At 40.0% G+C, this 19,491-nt stretch overlaps 1 protein-coding gene across 1 annotated transcript in view; it reads left to right on the top strand.

Annotated features, from left to right (window-relative positions):
- Positions 1 to 19,491, top strand: part of LOC123771022 (uncharacterized) — a 570,661-nt gene that overhangs the window by 328,855 nt on the left and 222,315 nt on the right. Inside the window, exon 9 of the mRNA XM_069324755.1 lies at positions 833 to 955. Coding sequence (XP_069180856.1) covers positions 833 to 955 — 123 coding nt within the window. The remainder of the gene's footprint in view (positions 1 to 832; positions 956 to 19,491) is intronic.

Raw genomic sequence — 19,491 nt, 5'->3', positions numbered from 1 at the left:
CAGACTAGAAATAAAAATGAATTTTGGAGAATTGATCTTTGAATTACCACCAACAGTGAAAAGAAACGTAAGAAAGATCGAGAAAATTCGTGTTAGAATTATTAATCTTACTTTTTCGGTCATATTTAATAATATATGTCTACACGAAAGACTGCTACCAAAATATACTAATATACTAATATATATATATATATATATATATATATATATATATATATATATATATATATATATATATATATATATATATATATATATATATATATATATATATGACAATGTCAGACCACGGAGGAAAAATGAAACAGGAATTTCCTTAAGTACTTTCGTATATTAATACATCTTCAGAAGGAGAAGGGACTCCTTCTGAAGATGTATTAATATACGAAAGTACTTAAGGAAATTCCTGTTTCATTTTTCCTCTGTGGTCTGACATTGTCACATTTTTAATCACGTGTTTATTTTCGTGATATACACACACACACACATATATATATATATATATATATATATATATATATATATATATATATATATATATATATATATATATATATATATATATATATACATATATATGTATATATATATATACATATATACATATATATATATATATATATATATATATATATATATATATATATATATATATATATATATATATACATATATATATATATATATATATATATATATATATATATATATATATATACATATATATATATATATATATATATATATATATATATATATAAGAGTTTGTGTTCGTCTCTTCCCGCCTCACACAAGTCTTTGCTCGTTATACAACACAGTATTCTGTCTACAGGACGCTCTGTCTGGCAACTGCAGGACGGTGATGATCGCTCACGTCTCCCCCTGTCACCTCCACCGCGAGGAGACCAGGAACACCCTCATCTATGCTGACAGAGCCAAGAATATTTCCAAACAGGTGATATGAAGAACATGAGAGTATTCACAAGGAGCCGATGTTAAGGTCATTAACATTAAATGGGTTCAAGACTTGAGATGATTTGCCAGTTGGGAATTATCTCACATTAGCTCTCAAAGGAGTCAAGACTTAACATTATTCATAAGTTGATGATCTTTGGTTATTTTCTAATGTTATTTTGTGGTGTTTAATGAAATATTTACTCGTATCCACCTTCTCTCTTAACCTTCCACTTCTTCTTCCATCTTTATACCCGTTGTCCTTCCTTTACTCGCGTAATCTAATATCCCCTTCCTCATCTTACCTCTCTTCCTCCTTTATCAGTTTTGTGTCTGTCACTTTCTCTCTTTCTATGTCTCTGTCTCAGTCTCTCTTATCTCTTTCTATGTAAGAGATAAGTCTCAATGTATATATTGGTTTTTACCGTCTCAGTCTGTCTCTTTTCTACCTTTCTCTGTGCCATTCTCTCTCAGTCTGAAGTCTTAAGTGCTTATGTCTCTTTAATAAAAATGTACCTAATTTATTACTAAAATGAGGAAGAAATTTAGGTTAAGATGATGTAAGAAAGGACGAATCTTGGAGGAGACAATATTAGAAGATATGAACAGATACTGGTTTTCCTTAAATTTAAACGAAAAAAGACAATTTCTACAATTTAAGGAAAACAATTGAATAAGGAAAATGAGATCTAAATATATTAAGAAGGATAACCTTAAGAAGTTCCCTGGCACACTGTCAGTGTTATGGCAGCATGTGGAGCATATTGGTGGCCTTAAGAAGGAGCAGGTCTTGTGTTGTCTTTGTGGACCTGTAGCATATTGGCGGCATCTAATATATTCTAATCTGATATATATATATATATATATATACAGGATAAGATACCCCGAAGGGCGAGCTTGGAAGTGGGGACAGAAGAAGAATAAGGGGGGTGAGAGGAAGTAGATTTTGTAGGAGAACACGTACCAGGGCTAAACCCAGCTGCGTGGCGACAGGTTGTGGCATTTGAGGCAAGTACTCAGGCGGGTGCCTCAGGGGCAACATCAGGGATATCACAAAACTCACATCATCACAGTGACTGACTTAACAGCGTCAGGGCTGAATGTTTACAGATGGTTTGTGCTGGGTGTTGAGAGCCCAATATTTGTAGATGGTGGATGCTTGGTGTTGAGAGCTGAAGTTTAACGAAATACAGAGTTAGGAGGAGGATCCTGGATAGAAGGGGAAGAGATCGTGTTTCGTGATTGTCTAAGAGTGTTTGTAAGATAAAGTCAACGTGTTGTTCGTGATATGAAAGTAGTGTGTCAAGATGTTTGTCTAATAAAGTTTTCTAGTAGACATTGACTGCAAGAATGTTGGTACTATCATGAAGACTTTCGCTGGTACTGAAATCGTCCCATCGAGTATTCAGTACCCATCTAGAAGTGAGTGTGAGTGAATAGAAGTGTTCTATTCTGTATTCTCTGAAGTTTTTGTTTGTTAGTGGGTGCGGCTAAGGAAAGAGCTATTGGAGCATGTGTTAGGAGAGGTCTAATGAGTGCTTTGTAGAGGTACATTTTAGTATCAGGTTTTGCAGATCTAAGTCTGTACGTTTTATTCATAGCCTGGAGAGCTATTGCATGTTTCGGTGCAGTGTGTGTGTGTGTGTGTGTGTGTGTGTGTGTGTGTGTGTGTGTGTGTGTGTGTGTGTGTGTGTGTGTGTGTGTGTGTGTGTGTGTGTGTGTGTGTGTGTATGTGTGTGAGTGTGAGTGTGAGTGTGTGTGTGTGTGTGTGTGTGTGTGTGTGTATGTGTGTGTGAGTGTGAGTGTGTGTGTGGAAGAGTAATTGTCGATCATGTATTAGGCTAAGAACTGTGGTGGAAGGGAAGGGAAGGGAAATATCAGGGGGGAAAGCACCAAGCCCTTACGACTGTATAGCACTGGGAAGGGTTCAGGATAAGGATTTGGGATGGGCCTGGGAGAAGGAATGGTGCCCGACCACTTGGACGGTGATTGAACGCCGATCTGCATGAAGCGAGATCGTCGCTCTACCGTCCAGCCCAAGTGGTGGTGGAAGGAGATATAGAGATGTTAGTAGGATTAGAGAGCGAATAGAGATGAACAGAAAGAGGGCGTACAGTGCCTTTACAGAAGAAGTAAGTGACTCTTGAAGTGTTGGAGTTTGTTTTAATGCGCCAGCCATACTTCTATTATGTGACATTATCGAGTCCTGCTTGTGATCTTCGTGATAGTGTCCCAATGGAGTTGCTGGTGACAAGGTGAGAGACATCATCAGCGTAGCAGATGGCAAATAAAATGTGATAAATAGGGTCAGGAATGTCGTTGATGTATAGGATGTAAAGTGTCGGGGCAAGAACAGAGCCTTGGGGAACACCGGCGTGTAAGTTGAAGTAGTCGGAGGTGATGAGTGCAGTACGAAGTCTTTGGTACTGATTGATGCTGATATAATTGGTCATGATATCTAAGGCGTCATGTGTGGACCGGTGAGGCCGGAATCCAAACTGTTTGTTAGTAAGTCATTGTCTTCCAGGTGCGTTCTGAGTCTGATGTTGACTAGCCTTTCAAAGACTTTGCAAAGTGTCTCTAAAAGGCTGATGGGTCTATAGTTTTTTGAGTCAGTGTGAAGTTTCCCAGGTATTGGAATAAGAACAACAATGGCAGATTTGAGGGTGAGAGGAAAATATCCAGATGCAAAAGAGGCGTTAAATAAGTTAGTGACAGCAGCAATGATAGACACGGAGAGTTGTGGAAGGCGGGTATGTCCAGTGCCAGACACCAGGGGCTCAGCCACGAGTGCCCATGAGAGCTGTCTTGACACCAGCTGGAGTCAGGGGAGTCTGTAGTTCAGTGCGTGAGTTGAGGTTGTCAAGGTGGATGAGGTCGTCAGGTGTGGTTTCATGTCTGTTTTGGTGTAGTCAGTTTTCAACTACTTCAATGTTGGGAAAGTCAGTTGGTTCAGGAGAATGTGGATGAAAAATGCGTTCCCAATGGTGTTTAAAAATATTAATTACTTCATCAGGTTTAGTGACTTTGTTGTTGTTATGTAGGAGGCATTTAAATGATGTGTGAGATGATCCTTGTAAGCGCTTGATTGGTTTCCGAAATTCCTGAGGTGCCAGTTTTCTGTGTTGTTTTGCTTGTTTAATGAGTTGTTTCCAGTGTTTTGTGTGGTCTTCATCTAGGCTGTTAAGGATGTGTTATTTGTTAATGTTGTAAGGTTCCAGAGTACTTGTCCTTAGCGATGTATACTGTGTAAGAATCGAGAATGATAACAAGATAAAAGGCGTTTTGTGCGAATGGAATGGGTGAAAGTGAAATGTGGTTTGTGTGTTGTTTTAGGAAAGGAGACGTTTGTAACATGGATGATGGTGTCTTAAATGTTGCGTGCTTGTGTGTCAATGTCAGTGTGATGTTTGTCATTGAATTCGTAAGTGAGATCAGTGTCATCAGTGCGTTGTTTGAACATGTCCCAATTTGCCCTATGGTATGAGGATTGAGAAGTGCTGGAGATGATAATAGGATTGGTGGATACTGTGAAAATTAAGGGAATATGATCAGAGCCCGTAATGGGTCCTGGTGAAATGTGGTGTTGTAGGTTGTTAACAAGTCTGTTGGTGAATATGAGATCAGGTCTGCCAGAACCTGTATGACTGAAAAAAGTGGGGAAGTCGGGACCAAGGAAGAATAGATGTTTTTGGATGTATATTTGGTGAAGCTGTTGGCCATGTATATTTGTGGTATTGTGTTGGAATGTAGTGTGTTGTGTATTGAGGTCTGCAAGCAGGAAAACAGGCAAGTGAGTGTGATTGAAGAGAGTGGTGATGTCTTGCATGGGAACGCCAGTGTTAGGACGGATGTAGGTTGTGTAGATGATGAGAGGAACCATTTGTGTGTTGATTTTAATGGATAAGCCAGGGTAGAGTGTGTAGAAGTTCATGTTTATAGGAGGACTTTAAGATTATGGCAACGCCTTCATGTGCTTCATCAGGTAACTGGTAAGTTGAGTAGCCAAAGTGTCGGATTTTATACAAGTTTGTGATGTAAGTGCTGTTAAGAAGAAGCACACCAGGACGTTCAGTCTCAATAAAATCAGACATCAGGTGTCAAATGGTAAAGAATGCCTGTACATTGAACTGTATGATCTTTAGGAATGTGAAGAGTTAGGTTTGAGCTGTTTGGAGTGAACAAAGAACAGAAGGAGCTCTAGTTCGTTGGATGGTTTGATCACCGGCATATAAGCTACAGGCTGTAAGGGAAGGGGTCTTGTTAAATTTAATGGGAGCGGGACGATGTTTTGGAACGCGGAAGGTGTTACTAAGTCCATAGTTCACAGCTGAGGGTGGAAGAGAAGGGTCGGTAAGAGGGGGGGATTGGCAGGTGTCAGAATGATATATATTTGTTATTGCCAGTCTCCGTGGTTTAGTGGTAAGACACTCGCCTGGCGTTCCGCGAGCGCTTTGTCATGGGTTCGTATCCTGGCCGGGGAGGATTTACTGGGCGCAAATCCTTAACTGTAGCCTCTGTTTAACTCAACAGTAAAATGTGTACTTGGTTGTAACAACGATTCTTCGCGGCAGGGATCGTATTCCAGGGACCTGCCCGAAACACTACACGTACTAGTGGCTGTACAAGAATGTAACAACTCTTGTATATATCTAACAAACAAAAATAAACAAATTTGCAGAAGTGATGTCGGAAGTGGAAGGAATGTCAGGAGTGGGTCAGTGAGGAGAGAGGAGAGGTCAGTAGGTTGAGAGGAAGAGGCATTGGGATGAGAGGCATGGTCAGTGGGGGGAGTGACTGGATCAGTGGAGGGGAAAGGGAGAGTCAGGGTGAGGAAGGGTCTCGTCAGGAAAAGGTTGGATTAGTGTGTGCTGGACAACAGAAGTTGGGGCTCCGTTTTCTGTGTCAGTCATAGAAGCCCTAGTCAAGGAAGTGTGGGGGACTGTTGAAGACGTGGTGAGTAGATGATGCGTCAGAGTATGTACCGTGGGGAAAAAAGGAATAGAGCGCAAGAGATGGAGGAGGTACAGAAACACTAGAAAGGCCTTTATGAGTAAGAAAGATGGGAAGGTAATCAGCAAAATCTCGACCATCGTCTTTAGCTTGCAAATATGCTGCTTGGACGCAGGCTGTGACTCGCTCATATGTCTGGTTCTGGAGGTGGTAGGTGAGGGAAGGGTGCTGTAGAGGGGTGAGTATGATGGGCAGTAGTAGGGTGGTGTTGGTGCTGGTGAGAGGAAGCATTAGGGGCACTGGCATTGGGCATGGAGTTGGTTGATGCTGTTTGGTGATGGGATGGGTTCTGGGAGGTTGAGGAAGAATGAGGTTGTGCATGAGTGCGAGGTTGGTTAGTTTTAGTTTAGTTCATTTATTATGCACCCCATACCCATCTTGTGGGCGGTGGTAGAAAGGGTTACAGAGGCACATAATGGGCTCAGGGAGCCCATTTTATTTAGCACAATTTATTTTGCTAAACAAGTTACAATTTATTTAGTTAAACAAGTTACAATCTTGATGAGCTAGTTACAAAATTCAATATACGTCGTCACATCATCAATGGGTTCGAGAGCGACCAAAAGTACAGTTTCTAAATATGTTGGTTAGTACGAAGAGTTTTCAGTGTTAGTTTTCTCGGAGGGCAAGATTTATCTACAGCTGTATGAGCACCTGGGCACTTCGTGTATTTTGTGGTGGGGGCCGAGCACTGAGTGTAAAAATGACCTTTTGCTGAGCATATAGAGCAAATTTGTTGACTTCTGCATTTGCATGTTTCATGACTGTACTAGTAGCAGTTGAAGCATTTGCAGCAAAGGAAAATATTCAACTGGAGTTATGAGGTAGGGAGGAGTGCTGGTGTTGAGGATGTTGATACCTTGATGCAAGAGTTTTGGGGCTTCTGCAGGGGAGGAATCTTGAGGTGTTTGGTATTAGGCCACTGCGTATATCTCCATAACAGTAATGTCATTCCTGTTTGATATGTCCTGAAGAAGATTGATGCTGTTAGGTGCTGAAAGAACAGAGCTGTCAACATTTAGTATAAGAACAGAACATTTAGTTTTTTTGTGCAATAGCGAGTACAGGAGTCAGAGAAGCTTGGGCGAATTTACTAAGTTCAGGTTCCCTAAAACAGGCAAAAAGGTGGTCTTCAGAGGCAATGAGGAATTTGATGCTGTTGATGTTGGCATGTTTGACATGATTAGGGGCAGGTGTGCCAGTGGCATTGTAGAAAGTAGTGATGCAGGGGTCTCACCACCAACAATCACCGGGTCCAGGAAGGTTGCCACCCCCAGTTATGGTGGACTCGCACGATCACGAGATTCCACAACTGGCTCGGTAGTGTCAGAAACGGAGGGAATTTAGGAGAGGAGAAAAAGAATGCACCTAAGTCATGACGCGGCTGCAAAAGGTGAACTGCCGACTTCTCACCCGGGCCTGTTCTGGCTCGAGGTGGGGCTGTTCACCTAAAGGCAGTCCGACCTGGACACAAGCACATTAGAAGATGCTGAGAGGAAGATGTCACTGCTTAGGTCGAGATGTGCTGGCTAGGAAGCGTCTGGGTCTGCTCCAATACTTTTGTTGGCTGGAAATGGTCTTGCTTTGTTGGAAATTTCCAACACTAAATACAACACTGTTGTATTCTCATTAATTACTACTAATTCTACTAATCATTGTAGTGATTAAAATTAACCCAACGTAGAGTTCACATGTACTAATAATTACATCTGTACAGTAAGGCTAGAATTCTTACGTCACCCGACGCCAGTATTGCATCAGATTCCATTGTAATAAACACATTTATATCCAATGTGCCTGAGAATTGAATTTGATTCTCCATAAACAACGGTGTTCTGTGTGATAATTAATTACAGATAAACTGATCTCCAACTAAAGCCAAATAGAGCGTTTATAGTTATAGCTGTTATCTAGTAATAAAATTAACGTCACGAGTGAATGCCCGGGAGAGACATTAATTCTTCTCCATTGTTCGTTTACTATCATAGAACTGGCAAATAATAATATTTGACTCTTCCAAATAATAAACCCGTCTTAACCCGAGCATTTCAAGCACAACCGCGAGAAATGATAATATCCATAATAAATAATTTGGTTAATAAACTCGGAACGCGGAGCGGGGCGGGAGAGACGCCAGTCCACGTGTTGAAACGCTCACGAGTAGGCGTGTTCACGTGGTGCTCACGAGGAGACGCCATTACCCAGCCACCAGGGTAAACGCTATCAAATCTCCAGAAGAAAGTCGCCACTGTGAGGTGTGAAGAACCTTGCAGACACTTGGTGTCAGTGTCATTTACGGAACCTGTTAAATTTGGTTCTATGTAACTCCATGTGACCGGCCAGTGGAGCGCATCAGTATCTAGGATAGACAAGTCTAGAGCCTAGGACGCGACCTTCGGCAAGCCTTAACTTACACAGTGCCCATATTAGCTAAGTACCTTATCCTTGTTTGATGCATCAGATCGGGGGCGGGTTTATAGCTGGGTAACTTGTCGTGACGACGTATAACAACTAAAAATCACAGCGTGTGTGAAGAATTCTCCGAGCTGTCATTTCCCATGTTAATCAACTCCCAGTGTTCCATGACGAGTCCAGGAGAATCAGAGGAAGCGTCGTGACTAACTTCTAAGGAATCGTCATTAAGCTAAGATTCCTTTTGTATTCCTCGAATTTATTATCTGTACTCTTTTACATGCAGAACTCTGTTCATTGGATTAACATGTGTTTATTATAATTATTATTATACATATTCATAATCTATGTTCCCCTTAATGATAACGATAATGATTTCATAAGTATTCATAGGATTAGATTATTATACATTGGATTAGTGAACGAACCACACTAGTTCCTGGACGTACTGAGTTCCAGTAATACCCCCCAATGTAGGTGTTTGAGGCTTTGATTCATTTAATTATACAGCCCATTAATTATTTCAATGATCATATTCTCTAGTATTTTATCCATAGTTACTGGTTCATCTAGAATGTTCTAATGATCACATTTTCTCAGTTTCCCTCTTTACTACAAAAGTGGGTGGTCCTTCATAATTAATTTTACTATATTAATATTTAAATAATTAGAGTCAAGCCCCAAATGTCCCACATTATGGTCCTTATCGAACCGGATAGGCTTAAATTTATAATTACAAATATTAATCATTAATAACTAATCCTTGTGTGATGTAAGCTAGACTAACTATTTAATTAATTGTGTCAACCAACAGTGTAACACATCAGTTAGTCTAAGTCACACCAACATATTGCTACTTTCACCTCATGTATAAGGTAGCTTTAGTGGGTCATAGCCAATTACCCACAACACTTAGACCTATACCTCACACAGAAGTGAGAATCTTTAGGTCACCAGGAGCAACAGCTCATAACTTTTATAACAACTCCACACTAACACCTGCGTTAGTGGCCTCACCATCTAACCATTATATACTTAGGTGGTAATGACATCCACCCCACTCGTCATCCAGCCGAGGTGATAAACACCTTAAAGCCATAATTTCTTCTTTCAAGCTCATCAGTAATTCGGTAGTATTCACATTAGTGGAACCTCGCCAACCAAGTCAAGATAATAGTTGGGGAGTAACCCCGGAATACTACCAGAGAGCTGCTAAGTACATAAATTTCAGGCTGAAAAAACGAGTGAGATTGGATGCCACATATATCCAATTTACAGCCAGACCATATAGACAGAACCTGACCAGAGATGGTGTACACTTGTCAGGTGAGTCTAGGTTGCATGTGGTTGACAAGCTAATCAACACCATCAACTATCACAGACGGCTGTGGCTGGCAAGCCAAACATAACTGTACATAATTGTTTTCACTTGTGTGTGCAAGTGCACTCTTATAAAAACAAAAACCCAAAAATACAGCACAATTATATTCACTTTACTGCACCACAATAACCTTTACCAATATTATTAGGTAGAATTTAGGCTGAGATTGTGCTGAATTTGGTACAAGCCCAGACTAAATAAATTTATAGTTCTTAGTTAGGAATTATTACGACTAGACCTAAGCTAGTCAGTAGTGTATGTATTATACTATTTGTGCTGACCCTAAACAGGGTGGGATAAAACTTTGAGATAACTCTGATTGGAGTGTCTCCATAATATTTCTCTTGTATTCATTAATTTGTGTATCTATTTTGTGTATTGCTGGATAATCTCTATTAACTCTGATGGTGATATAGAAGAGCTAACCGGACGAGAACTAATGGTGAAGTTCAGACAGTGCACAAAATATCTAGCTACTTGTTGTTAGGTAGGTACATTTAACCTCAAGTGAGGTAGAGTATAAATTAGCCACCTTAAATTAGTCTACATTTAATGTTACTTGTCCACTAATGAACAAGTAACCAAGCTTCATTAGTAATACATATACTAATCCCATGAAGTTTGGACCCAAGCCCAACATGGCTACTCCTGAGCAATTAAGGAGAACCTACATTGGCCTTAAAGGTCATTTGACCAGATTAATTAACAAGGCTGAGGGCTTATCTAAAGATACTCCCATTGACTCTTATCACTTAGAGACATCAGTTAGAGTGGCTGATCTGAAATTTGATCAAGTCAAATCTGCAAGTCGATCTTATCTTAATCTACTAAATACTGTAGAAATTGATCCTGAGGAAGTAAGTCAAATTGTAGACAACATCTCCCAGTATGAAGATGAGACTCAAGATACAATTACCAGGCTATCTAAATTAGCAAAACAATCTGGATCCAATACCAGTAACACTGGGTCTCACTTCAATAACCAACTACCAGAGGTTCGTTTACCTACCTTAGACTTACCTACATTTTCAGGATTAGATACAGAAAATTGGGACAATTTTTGGACTTCATTTGAAGTTCACATCCATAAGAAACCGTCCTTGGACAAGGTTTCTAAATTTTCATACCTACTTAGTCTTCTCAATGGAGAGGCTAAAAAGGTCATACATAACCTCACTCTTGATGAGAGTAATTATGAGGAAGCTATAAAACTCTTGAAGTTGAACTATTGCAACAAAGAGTTAAGTATAGCTACCCTCTATTATCAATTACTAGATCTGAATGCACCAAATAGTAGACCAGAGTCACTTCAAAGCTTCAGACTAGAAGTAGAGTCTCTAGTAAAGGCCTTAGGTACTAAAGTTAATATACCTGCTTCAGAATGGTCTATCAAGTTACTATTACAGAGGAAATTACCTCGAAATGTCTTGACAGAGCTCTGCTCACATTATAATACCGAGTTTCTCACTCTTGACCAAATATTCGAGGGATTGAGGATAATGGTTAACAGGTTGAAGACTCATGATAAAATTAAACCTGAGTCCAAACCAACTAATACTGACTCTTCAGTCAAACCTAAACAGACTTTGAATAAGTCGAATAAATATAAATCCAAAACTACTCCATCCACTGGGAAAAGGAGTGGAAATGTAGGTACATATTCGGTGTCTCCTTCTGAGATAACCAATGACTTGTCTACTAAAGAGACCAAACCTATTAACCAGAGAAAGTGTCTGTTCTGCAATCAGGGACACACCACTTATCAATGCTCTGTTTATCCTACTTATAATGTTAGGGTTAAAAGGTTGCAAGAATTACACAAGTGCACCAAGTGCATGGGCTCTCATGATCCCAAAAAATGTGTAGTGCAGCTACGCTCCTGCAACCGATGCAACCAAGGTGTACACCACTACGCCTTATGTAGAAAATCTTCTACACCAACTATGACCACTGGGGAGAATTCCACGAATTCTACCGCAGTGCAATATTGCAAAGTGCATCAAGAAGTAAATGTACTTGCTACTGAGTCAGGCAATAATACCACTCTGCCTACAGCTCAACTTAGACTAATAAACCGAAGATCTAGAATTAACACTAGAGGTCTTTTTGACCAGGGTTCACAGAAAACCTTCATCACACAACAGTTGGTAGATGAGTTAAATTTAAAACCTGCCAAAAGTGTGAGGTTAAATATTTCTGGTTTCTTGTCAAATAGTGGACCTCGTGACTACAAAGTAGTTAAGTTATTAGTGAGACTCGGATCTTCTACTAGTCCAATACACGCGGTAGTAATGGATAAACTTCCTACAGACTTACAAGTCACTGGGTTAGCTCGCACTGCGAGTCATCTTAGACGAAACCGCATGAGGCTAGCAGATTATAAAATAAATTCTGACTGCCTCACAGATGTTGGAATACTTATAGGCGCGGATCATTATTACAAGTTTATAACTGGATGCACTAGACAACACGGAATGAATTTGTTGTCGTCCGCAGGAGGCAAATTGCTTACAGGACCGGTGCTTTTCAGACAAAATCCGACGTCCACAAACCAACAATCTAATAACATAATAGTGGCGTGACTAGGCTTAGAACAGTCACCCCTACGTTTCAGGGAAATATCTGAGGATATTGAGTCTAACCCACCAATACATCGTCTGTGGGATTTAGACACTTTAGGCATCATCCCTGAACAACCAAGTCCTGATGATACGTGGACTTACCAGCAATACCTGGATACAGTTGTCTATGAAAATAAACAATACTGGGTAAGACTCCCATGGAAGTTGGATCATCCACAACTTCCAGTAAATTATTTTATGGCAGCCTCACAATTACAGTCTCAATTAACACGACTACAGAAGCAGCCAGACAAACTGAACATGTATCATCAACTCATCCAACAACAACTTAACAGTAAATTTATTGAGGTTGTTGATAACGATGACCGAAAAATAGGTCATTATTTACCTCATCACGCTGTGGTGAAAGACTCATTGACAACACCTATTCGTATTGTCTTTAACTGTAGTGCTAAAGTAAAGCCAAGCAGTGTGTCTTTAAATGAATGTCTCCAAACGGGACCTAGCCTAACACAAAGGCTACATGATGTGCTGTTACGATTTCGCACTGGTATTTTCGCCTATACAGCTGATATCAGCAAAGCTTTTCTCCGAGTAGGTTTACAGGAGGAGGATCGTAACTACACAAAATTCCTCTGGATTAAGGATCCACTGGATCCTAACAGTGAAGTTATCACATATCGTTTTGCCTCAGTATTATTTGGAGCTACGTCCTCACCGTTTCTTTTGCAAGCAACATTAGACACACATTTGAGGAAATCAAACAGCCCCTATAAGGCAGACATTAGCGACAACTTGTATGTCGACAATTTCCAGGGGACAACTAATGATCAAACTGATCTGGTAGAAATCTACCATGAGGCTAACCGTGAACTATTAGGAGCCAATATGCCACTACAGTCATGGGCCTCAAATAATGAATTACTCAACCAGGTAATCGAGAAAGAATTTCCAGGTTATCAGGTACCCAATCAATTAAAGGTTCTAGGCGTGGAATGGAACACCAGTACTGACGAGATGAATGTCAAGTCAGTACAAACTGATAACTCAACCCTTACCATGAGAACACTGCTCTCATTTGTCAGTCAACCATTTGACCCTTTAGGCCTACTTAGTCCTATATTAATAAGGGGCAAACTCCTAATGCAGGAGTGCTGGCAGAAACATATGGGATGGGATGATCCGTTACCAAGTGAGTTACAAGCTAAATGGCAGATACTCTCAATGGATTTTAATCAGTTAGGCGTTTTGAAATTTCCTCGTAATGCTTCAGGACCAAACTTACCCACCAATTTGCACGTTTTCTGCGATGCCTCTGGCAAAGCATACGGCGCAGTAGCCTACTTAGTTAATAGTGCACAATCAATTTTGCTCACATCTAAAGCAAGAGTTGCTCCCATTAAGAAAAGATCTTTACCTCAAATGGAGTTGACTGCATTGCTGGTGGGAGTAAGATTGGCTCATTGCCTGACAAAGACACTCAATAATATCCACTTTGGTGAGATTGTAGTGTGGTCAGACAACGAGGCAGTCTTACAATGGGTAAGAAACAACAACAACAAAACTCCCTACGTCAGTAATCGCGTCAGGGAGATTTATGAGTTATCTGCTGGATATAAATTTAGACATGTTCCTACTAAGGACAATCCTGCAGACTATTTATCTCCAGGGTTAACACTAAAACAACTTATTAAGTCTTCGCTGTGGTTCAATGGACCTTCATGGCTTGTTGGTGGTCAGTGGCCCAAACAAAAGCCACAAGTCATAGTGACCAATATCACCACTCCCATGAAAGAACCAGAACCTCAACGAATCTTAGCCATTGATCCTCACAATTATTCTAACTTAAGCAAGTTATTAAGAGTAACTGCACATGTGTTTGATTTTCTTGCTAAGATAGGAATTCGACATAAGTTTCCCAATCCTATCCTCTACTGGATCAAACGTGCACAACAAGAGACATATGGAAGCGAATATGAAAATCTTCCAGATAAATTAACTAAGTCTCTAGGTATCTGGTATGATGCCAACACTCATAACATACTAAGATGTGGAGGACGTTTGCTTCATGCAAAAATTGACTTGGACACAAAGAATCCAATTCTTCTACCTCGTCACCACGTCATCACTAAACTTCTTGTTTTACACCACCATCAATATGGTACCTTACATGGTGGAGTGTTAGATACTCTCTCCGACCTTAGACAAAAGTACTGGCTTCCTCAAGGTCGTCAGACAGTTAAGTCAATTATTAAATCTTGTGTAATCTGTAAAAGATACGATGCCAGAGTATGTCCTTACCCAGGACCTCCACCACTCCCTGAGGAAAGAGTGGTTCATCTTCGTCCTTTCGAAACCACTGGTGTTGACTACACAGGAGCCTTACTTCTCACTGGCAACCCAGATAATATACCAGTGAAAGCATACATTTGTCTCTTTACGTGTGCTACAACCAGAGGCGTACATTTAGAAGTCACTTCAGACATGAGTGCTGAAGCCTTCATCCAGGCCTTCCGCAGATTTGCAGCTTGCAGATCTTGTCCCAAATTAATGATATCGGACAATGGTTCCAATTTTGTGGCAGGAGAAGCTTGTTTACGAGAAGTCTGGAACCACCCAGAAGTACAGTCGGTTCTACAGAGACGACAATGTCACTGGAAATTCATAGCACCGAGAGCCCCTTGGCAAGGTGGGTTCTATGAGCGAATGGTAGGCACAGTCAAGAAGTGTCTAAGGAAAACTTTACACAGACAAAAGGACAGTTACTCCGAACTCCAAACTATTGTTGTGGAAATCGAGGCGCGAGTCAATAACCGCCCAATAACCTACCTGTCTGATGATTTCACCCAGAGAGAAGCTCTGAGTCCCTCACACTTGATCCATGGAGGTCTACTGAGCCCTCTCATCCCTTTAGCCGAAGAGGACCCCGTAGACCCGTCACATGTGACCAGAGGTGACTTGGTGGAAAGCTACCAGCATCTCTCCAGAGTTATTGACAGGTGGAATGAGGTGTGGACTCGAGAGTACCTCACAGCTCTACGAGAGTACCACTACGGAGCTTCGAGTCCTTACAATAAAGTGCAATTAAAACCAGGGGACCTAGTACTAGTCGACAGTGATGGACCAAGGTCAGAGTGGCCCATAGGCAAAATTGTTGCCATTCATCCAGATCATCAAGGTGTCCTGAGGGTAGTGAAAGTTTTATGCCGAGGCAACACTACTCTAAAAACTTTAGAGAAGCTGGTTCCCCTTGAATTGGCTGAGCGAGAACATCAGCCAGGTCCAGTTTCCCCAGTAATTTCCGAGGATAGTAATTCTGATCCACAGAGCAACCGCCCCACTAGAGCTGCTGCTCAACAATGTAGGCGGAATCTGCAAGCCTATTACAACTCTGAACAAGAGTAATTCCTTTTCCACCCAATTTAGATAACTATGATGATACTGCGGGGTGATGTCAAGTAACAAACCATTACAAGTCACTATGACCCAGGACATTCCCATCACAGAAGATTCTGTTGTTTAAATTGTGTGATTAAAATCTTTAATTATTGTGTAGGCTATAAATAACATTATTTATCTAGAGTACTTGAGAGTTTACAGACTAGAGAATTGTAACATACACATTACATGTCATAGCGACACCAATCTCAGAGTTATTGTAAACTTTCTTAATTATTAGCTTTAGGTAATTTATAAATAACATGTTTCATTTGACATGAAATTAGCACGACCTAAGTTTCTTGCAAGTCCTTAACAAATATGGGACATTCGTTATGTGTGTACTAACATACTAACATATTAACATACTAATATTAATACCAACTTCGGGTTAGGTGTCAGTACTCCACATTACACTATGACCCTAGAATCCTCCCCCCGGAGTTATGTTGGAAATTTCCAACACTAAATACAACACTGTTGTATTCTCATTAATTACTACTAATTCTACTAATCATTGTAGTGATTAAAATTAACCCAACGTAGAGTTCACATGTACTAATAATTACATCTGTACAGTAAGGCTAGAATTCTTACGTCACCCAACGCCAGTATTGCATCAGATTCCATTGTAATAAACACATTTATATCCAATGTGCCTGAGAATTGAATTTGATTCTCCATAAACAACGGTGTTCTGTGTGATAATTAATTACAGATAAACTGATCTCCAACTAAAGCCAAATAGAGCGTTTATAGTTATAGCTGTTATCTAGTAATAAAATTAACGTCACGAGTGAATGCCCTGGAGAGACATTAATTCTTCTCCATTGTTCGTTTACTATCATAGAACTGGCAAATAATAATATTTGACTCTTCCAAATAATAAACCCATCCTAACCCGAGCATTTCAAGCACAACCGCGAGAAATGATAATATCCATAATAAATAATTTGGTTAATAAACGCGGGACGCGGAGCGGGGCGGGAGAGACGCCAGTCCACGTGTTGAAACGCTCACGAGTAGGCGTGTTCACGTGGTGCTCACGAGGAGACGCCATTACCCAGCCACCAGGGTAAACGCTATCAAATCTCCAGAAGAAAGTCGCCACTGTGAGGTGTGAAGAACCTTGCAGACAATACCTTCACTTGGTGTCAGTGTCATTTACGGAACCTGTTAAATTTGGTTCTATGTAACTCCATGTGACCGGCCAGTGGAGCGCGTCAGTATCTAGGATAGACAAGTCTAGAGCCTAGGACGCGACCTTCGGCAAGCCTTAACTTACACAGTGCCCATATTAGCTAAGTACCTTATCCTTGTTTGATGCATCAGATCGGGGGCGGGTTTATAGCTGGGTAGCTTGTCGTGACGACGTATAACAACTAAAAATCACAGCGTGTGTGAAGAATTCTCCGAGCTGTCATTTACCATGTTAATCAACTCCCAGTGTTCCATGACGAGTCCAGGAGAATCAGAGGAAGCGTCGTGACTAACTTCTAAGGAATCGTCATTAAGCTAAGATTCCTTTTGTATTCCTCGAATTTATTATCTGTACTCTTTTACATGCAGAACTCTGTTCATTGGATTAACATGTGTTTATTATAATTATTATTATACATATTCATAATCTATGTTCCCCTTAATGATAACGATAATGATTTCATAAGTATTCATTGGATTAGATTATTATACATTGGATTAGTGAACGAACCACACTAGTTCCTGGACGTACTGAGTTCCAGTAATACCCCCCCAATGTAGGTTTGAGGCTTTGATTCATTTAATTATACAGCCCATTAATTATTTCAATGATCATATTCTCTAGTATTTTATCCATAGTTACTGGTTCATCTTGAATGTTCTAATGATCACATTTTCTCAGTTTCCCTCTTTACTACAAAAGTGGGTGGTCCTTCGTAATTAATTTTACTATATTAATATTTAAATAATTAGAGTCAAGCCCCAAATGTCCCACATGCTTGCACCGAAGTGCTCGACGAGGCTGGAGAATTCACAGCGAGACGTGACTGGCATGCTATATGTCTGGCGAGCTCAGGAGTGATCCATCCACTCAATCAGAAAGATGTCTACAACGTAGGTGGAGTAGGCGTGCGTTGCGCTCAAGCGGCTGACCGCTTAAGTCACCCTGCGAGCGAGACGAGTGCTTCCTCTTGCAACGTTGCCGACGAATGATGAATGGCGGCCTTAATAAGCAGAAAGTCTCGTGATGTCTCTGTGGACGTGTACTTTAGTGTTAAATTGACTGAGCTGGTAGATCGTGTTAGGTTATGTTGGCTGCAAATGTGGATACTTCCTTGATGCACGAAGATGTCTTGGTGAGCTTCCTTGATGCACGAAGATGTCTTGGTGAGCTTCCTTGATACACGAAGATGTCTTGGTGGGCTTCCTTGATAACGAAGATGTCTTGATGAGCTTCCTTGATACACGAAGATGTCTTGGTGGGCTTCCTTGATGCACGAAGATGTCTTGGTGGGCTTCCTTGATAACGAAGATGTCTTGGTGAGCTTTCTTGATACACGAAGATGTCTTGGTGGGCTTCCTTGATAACGAAGATGTCTTGGTGGGCTTCCTTGATGCACAAAAAAGTCTTGGTGAGCTTCCTTGATGCACGAAGATGTCTTGGTGAGCTTCCTTGATGCACGGAGATGTCTTGGTGAGTGCCCCTTAATGTGTGAAGATATCTCGAAGAATATCATTTAATGCATGAAAAAGTCATAGAGGTATCCTATGATGTTTAATGATGCCTCAGAGTAGTTTTAGATTAGCGATGTTATGAAAAAATGGGCACTTGATATTTTTCTCGTTGCACGGAGAAAATTCTCAAATTTCCTTAGTTTAAAAAACGTTACAAACAACTATTTTGTTTGTAACGCTTTGTTTTTGTAACGTTGCAACTATTTTGTTTTTGTTAATACTTGACTATTTTTCGATGATGCAAAAATGATGATGGTGATGTTAAGCTATGATGCGAAGAGGTTACCGTGACAATATACTCATTGCACAAAGAGTAATGTTATATTAAGACCAGTGTTAGTAAGAAATATTAATTTGATAAAGAGAATGGAATAACATAGTTTCGTTAAAGAGTAAACAGGATACAATACAGAAAGAGTATTAATTGTGTTACAGAGCCACGCTTTGCTATGAAAAGTTACAGAATGAAATGCCTTAGTTGTTCTAGCAAAATTGTACAGGGATGCTACTTGGGAAAGTTGAAAAAAATATAACATAAAAAAATAAAAAACTAGGTAGGAAAATTTCTGAGGGCCTGTGAATAGTCTCACTGATTTTTAATGCGTCTAAAATACAATGGTTTTAAATTTTGTGAAAGCTGAACTGTTAAAATGAAATTACTAGAGAGAACTAAGGTGGTGGACGGGAGCTACAGCAAGACAACCTCATTTTCTTTTCTTATTAAGTCTAAAAAAATTTATATTTTAAATTTCATGAAAATCACTTTGGTAGTAACGAAAATACTTGAGTGAAATAAGACAGAGGAGGGGAGCTGGAGCTCAAGAACTGCTTTAAAACAACGATATTTTAAATTTCAGAAAAACTGAGTTAATTGTAATAAAATTACATTACTATACATATAAATTACATAACTATTAATGTTAAGAGACAGGCATGAGAACTGAAGCCTGACACTAATAGTTATTCACATATTCCTGATTAACATAGTATCCATAA

This window comes from Procambarus clarkii, chromosome 14 (genome assembly GCF_040958095.1).
Source record: "Procambarus clarkii isolate CNS0578487 chromosome 14, FALCON_Pclarkii_2.0, whole genome shotgun sequence".
Lineage (NCBI taxonomy): Eukaryota > Metazoa > Arthropoda > Malacostraca > Decapoda > Cambaridae > Procambarus > Procambarus clarkii.
Note: the sequence above shows the minus strand (reverse complement) of the source record. Positions and strands in the feature narration are given on the sequence as shown.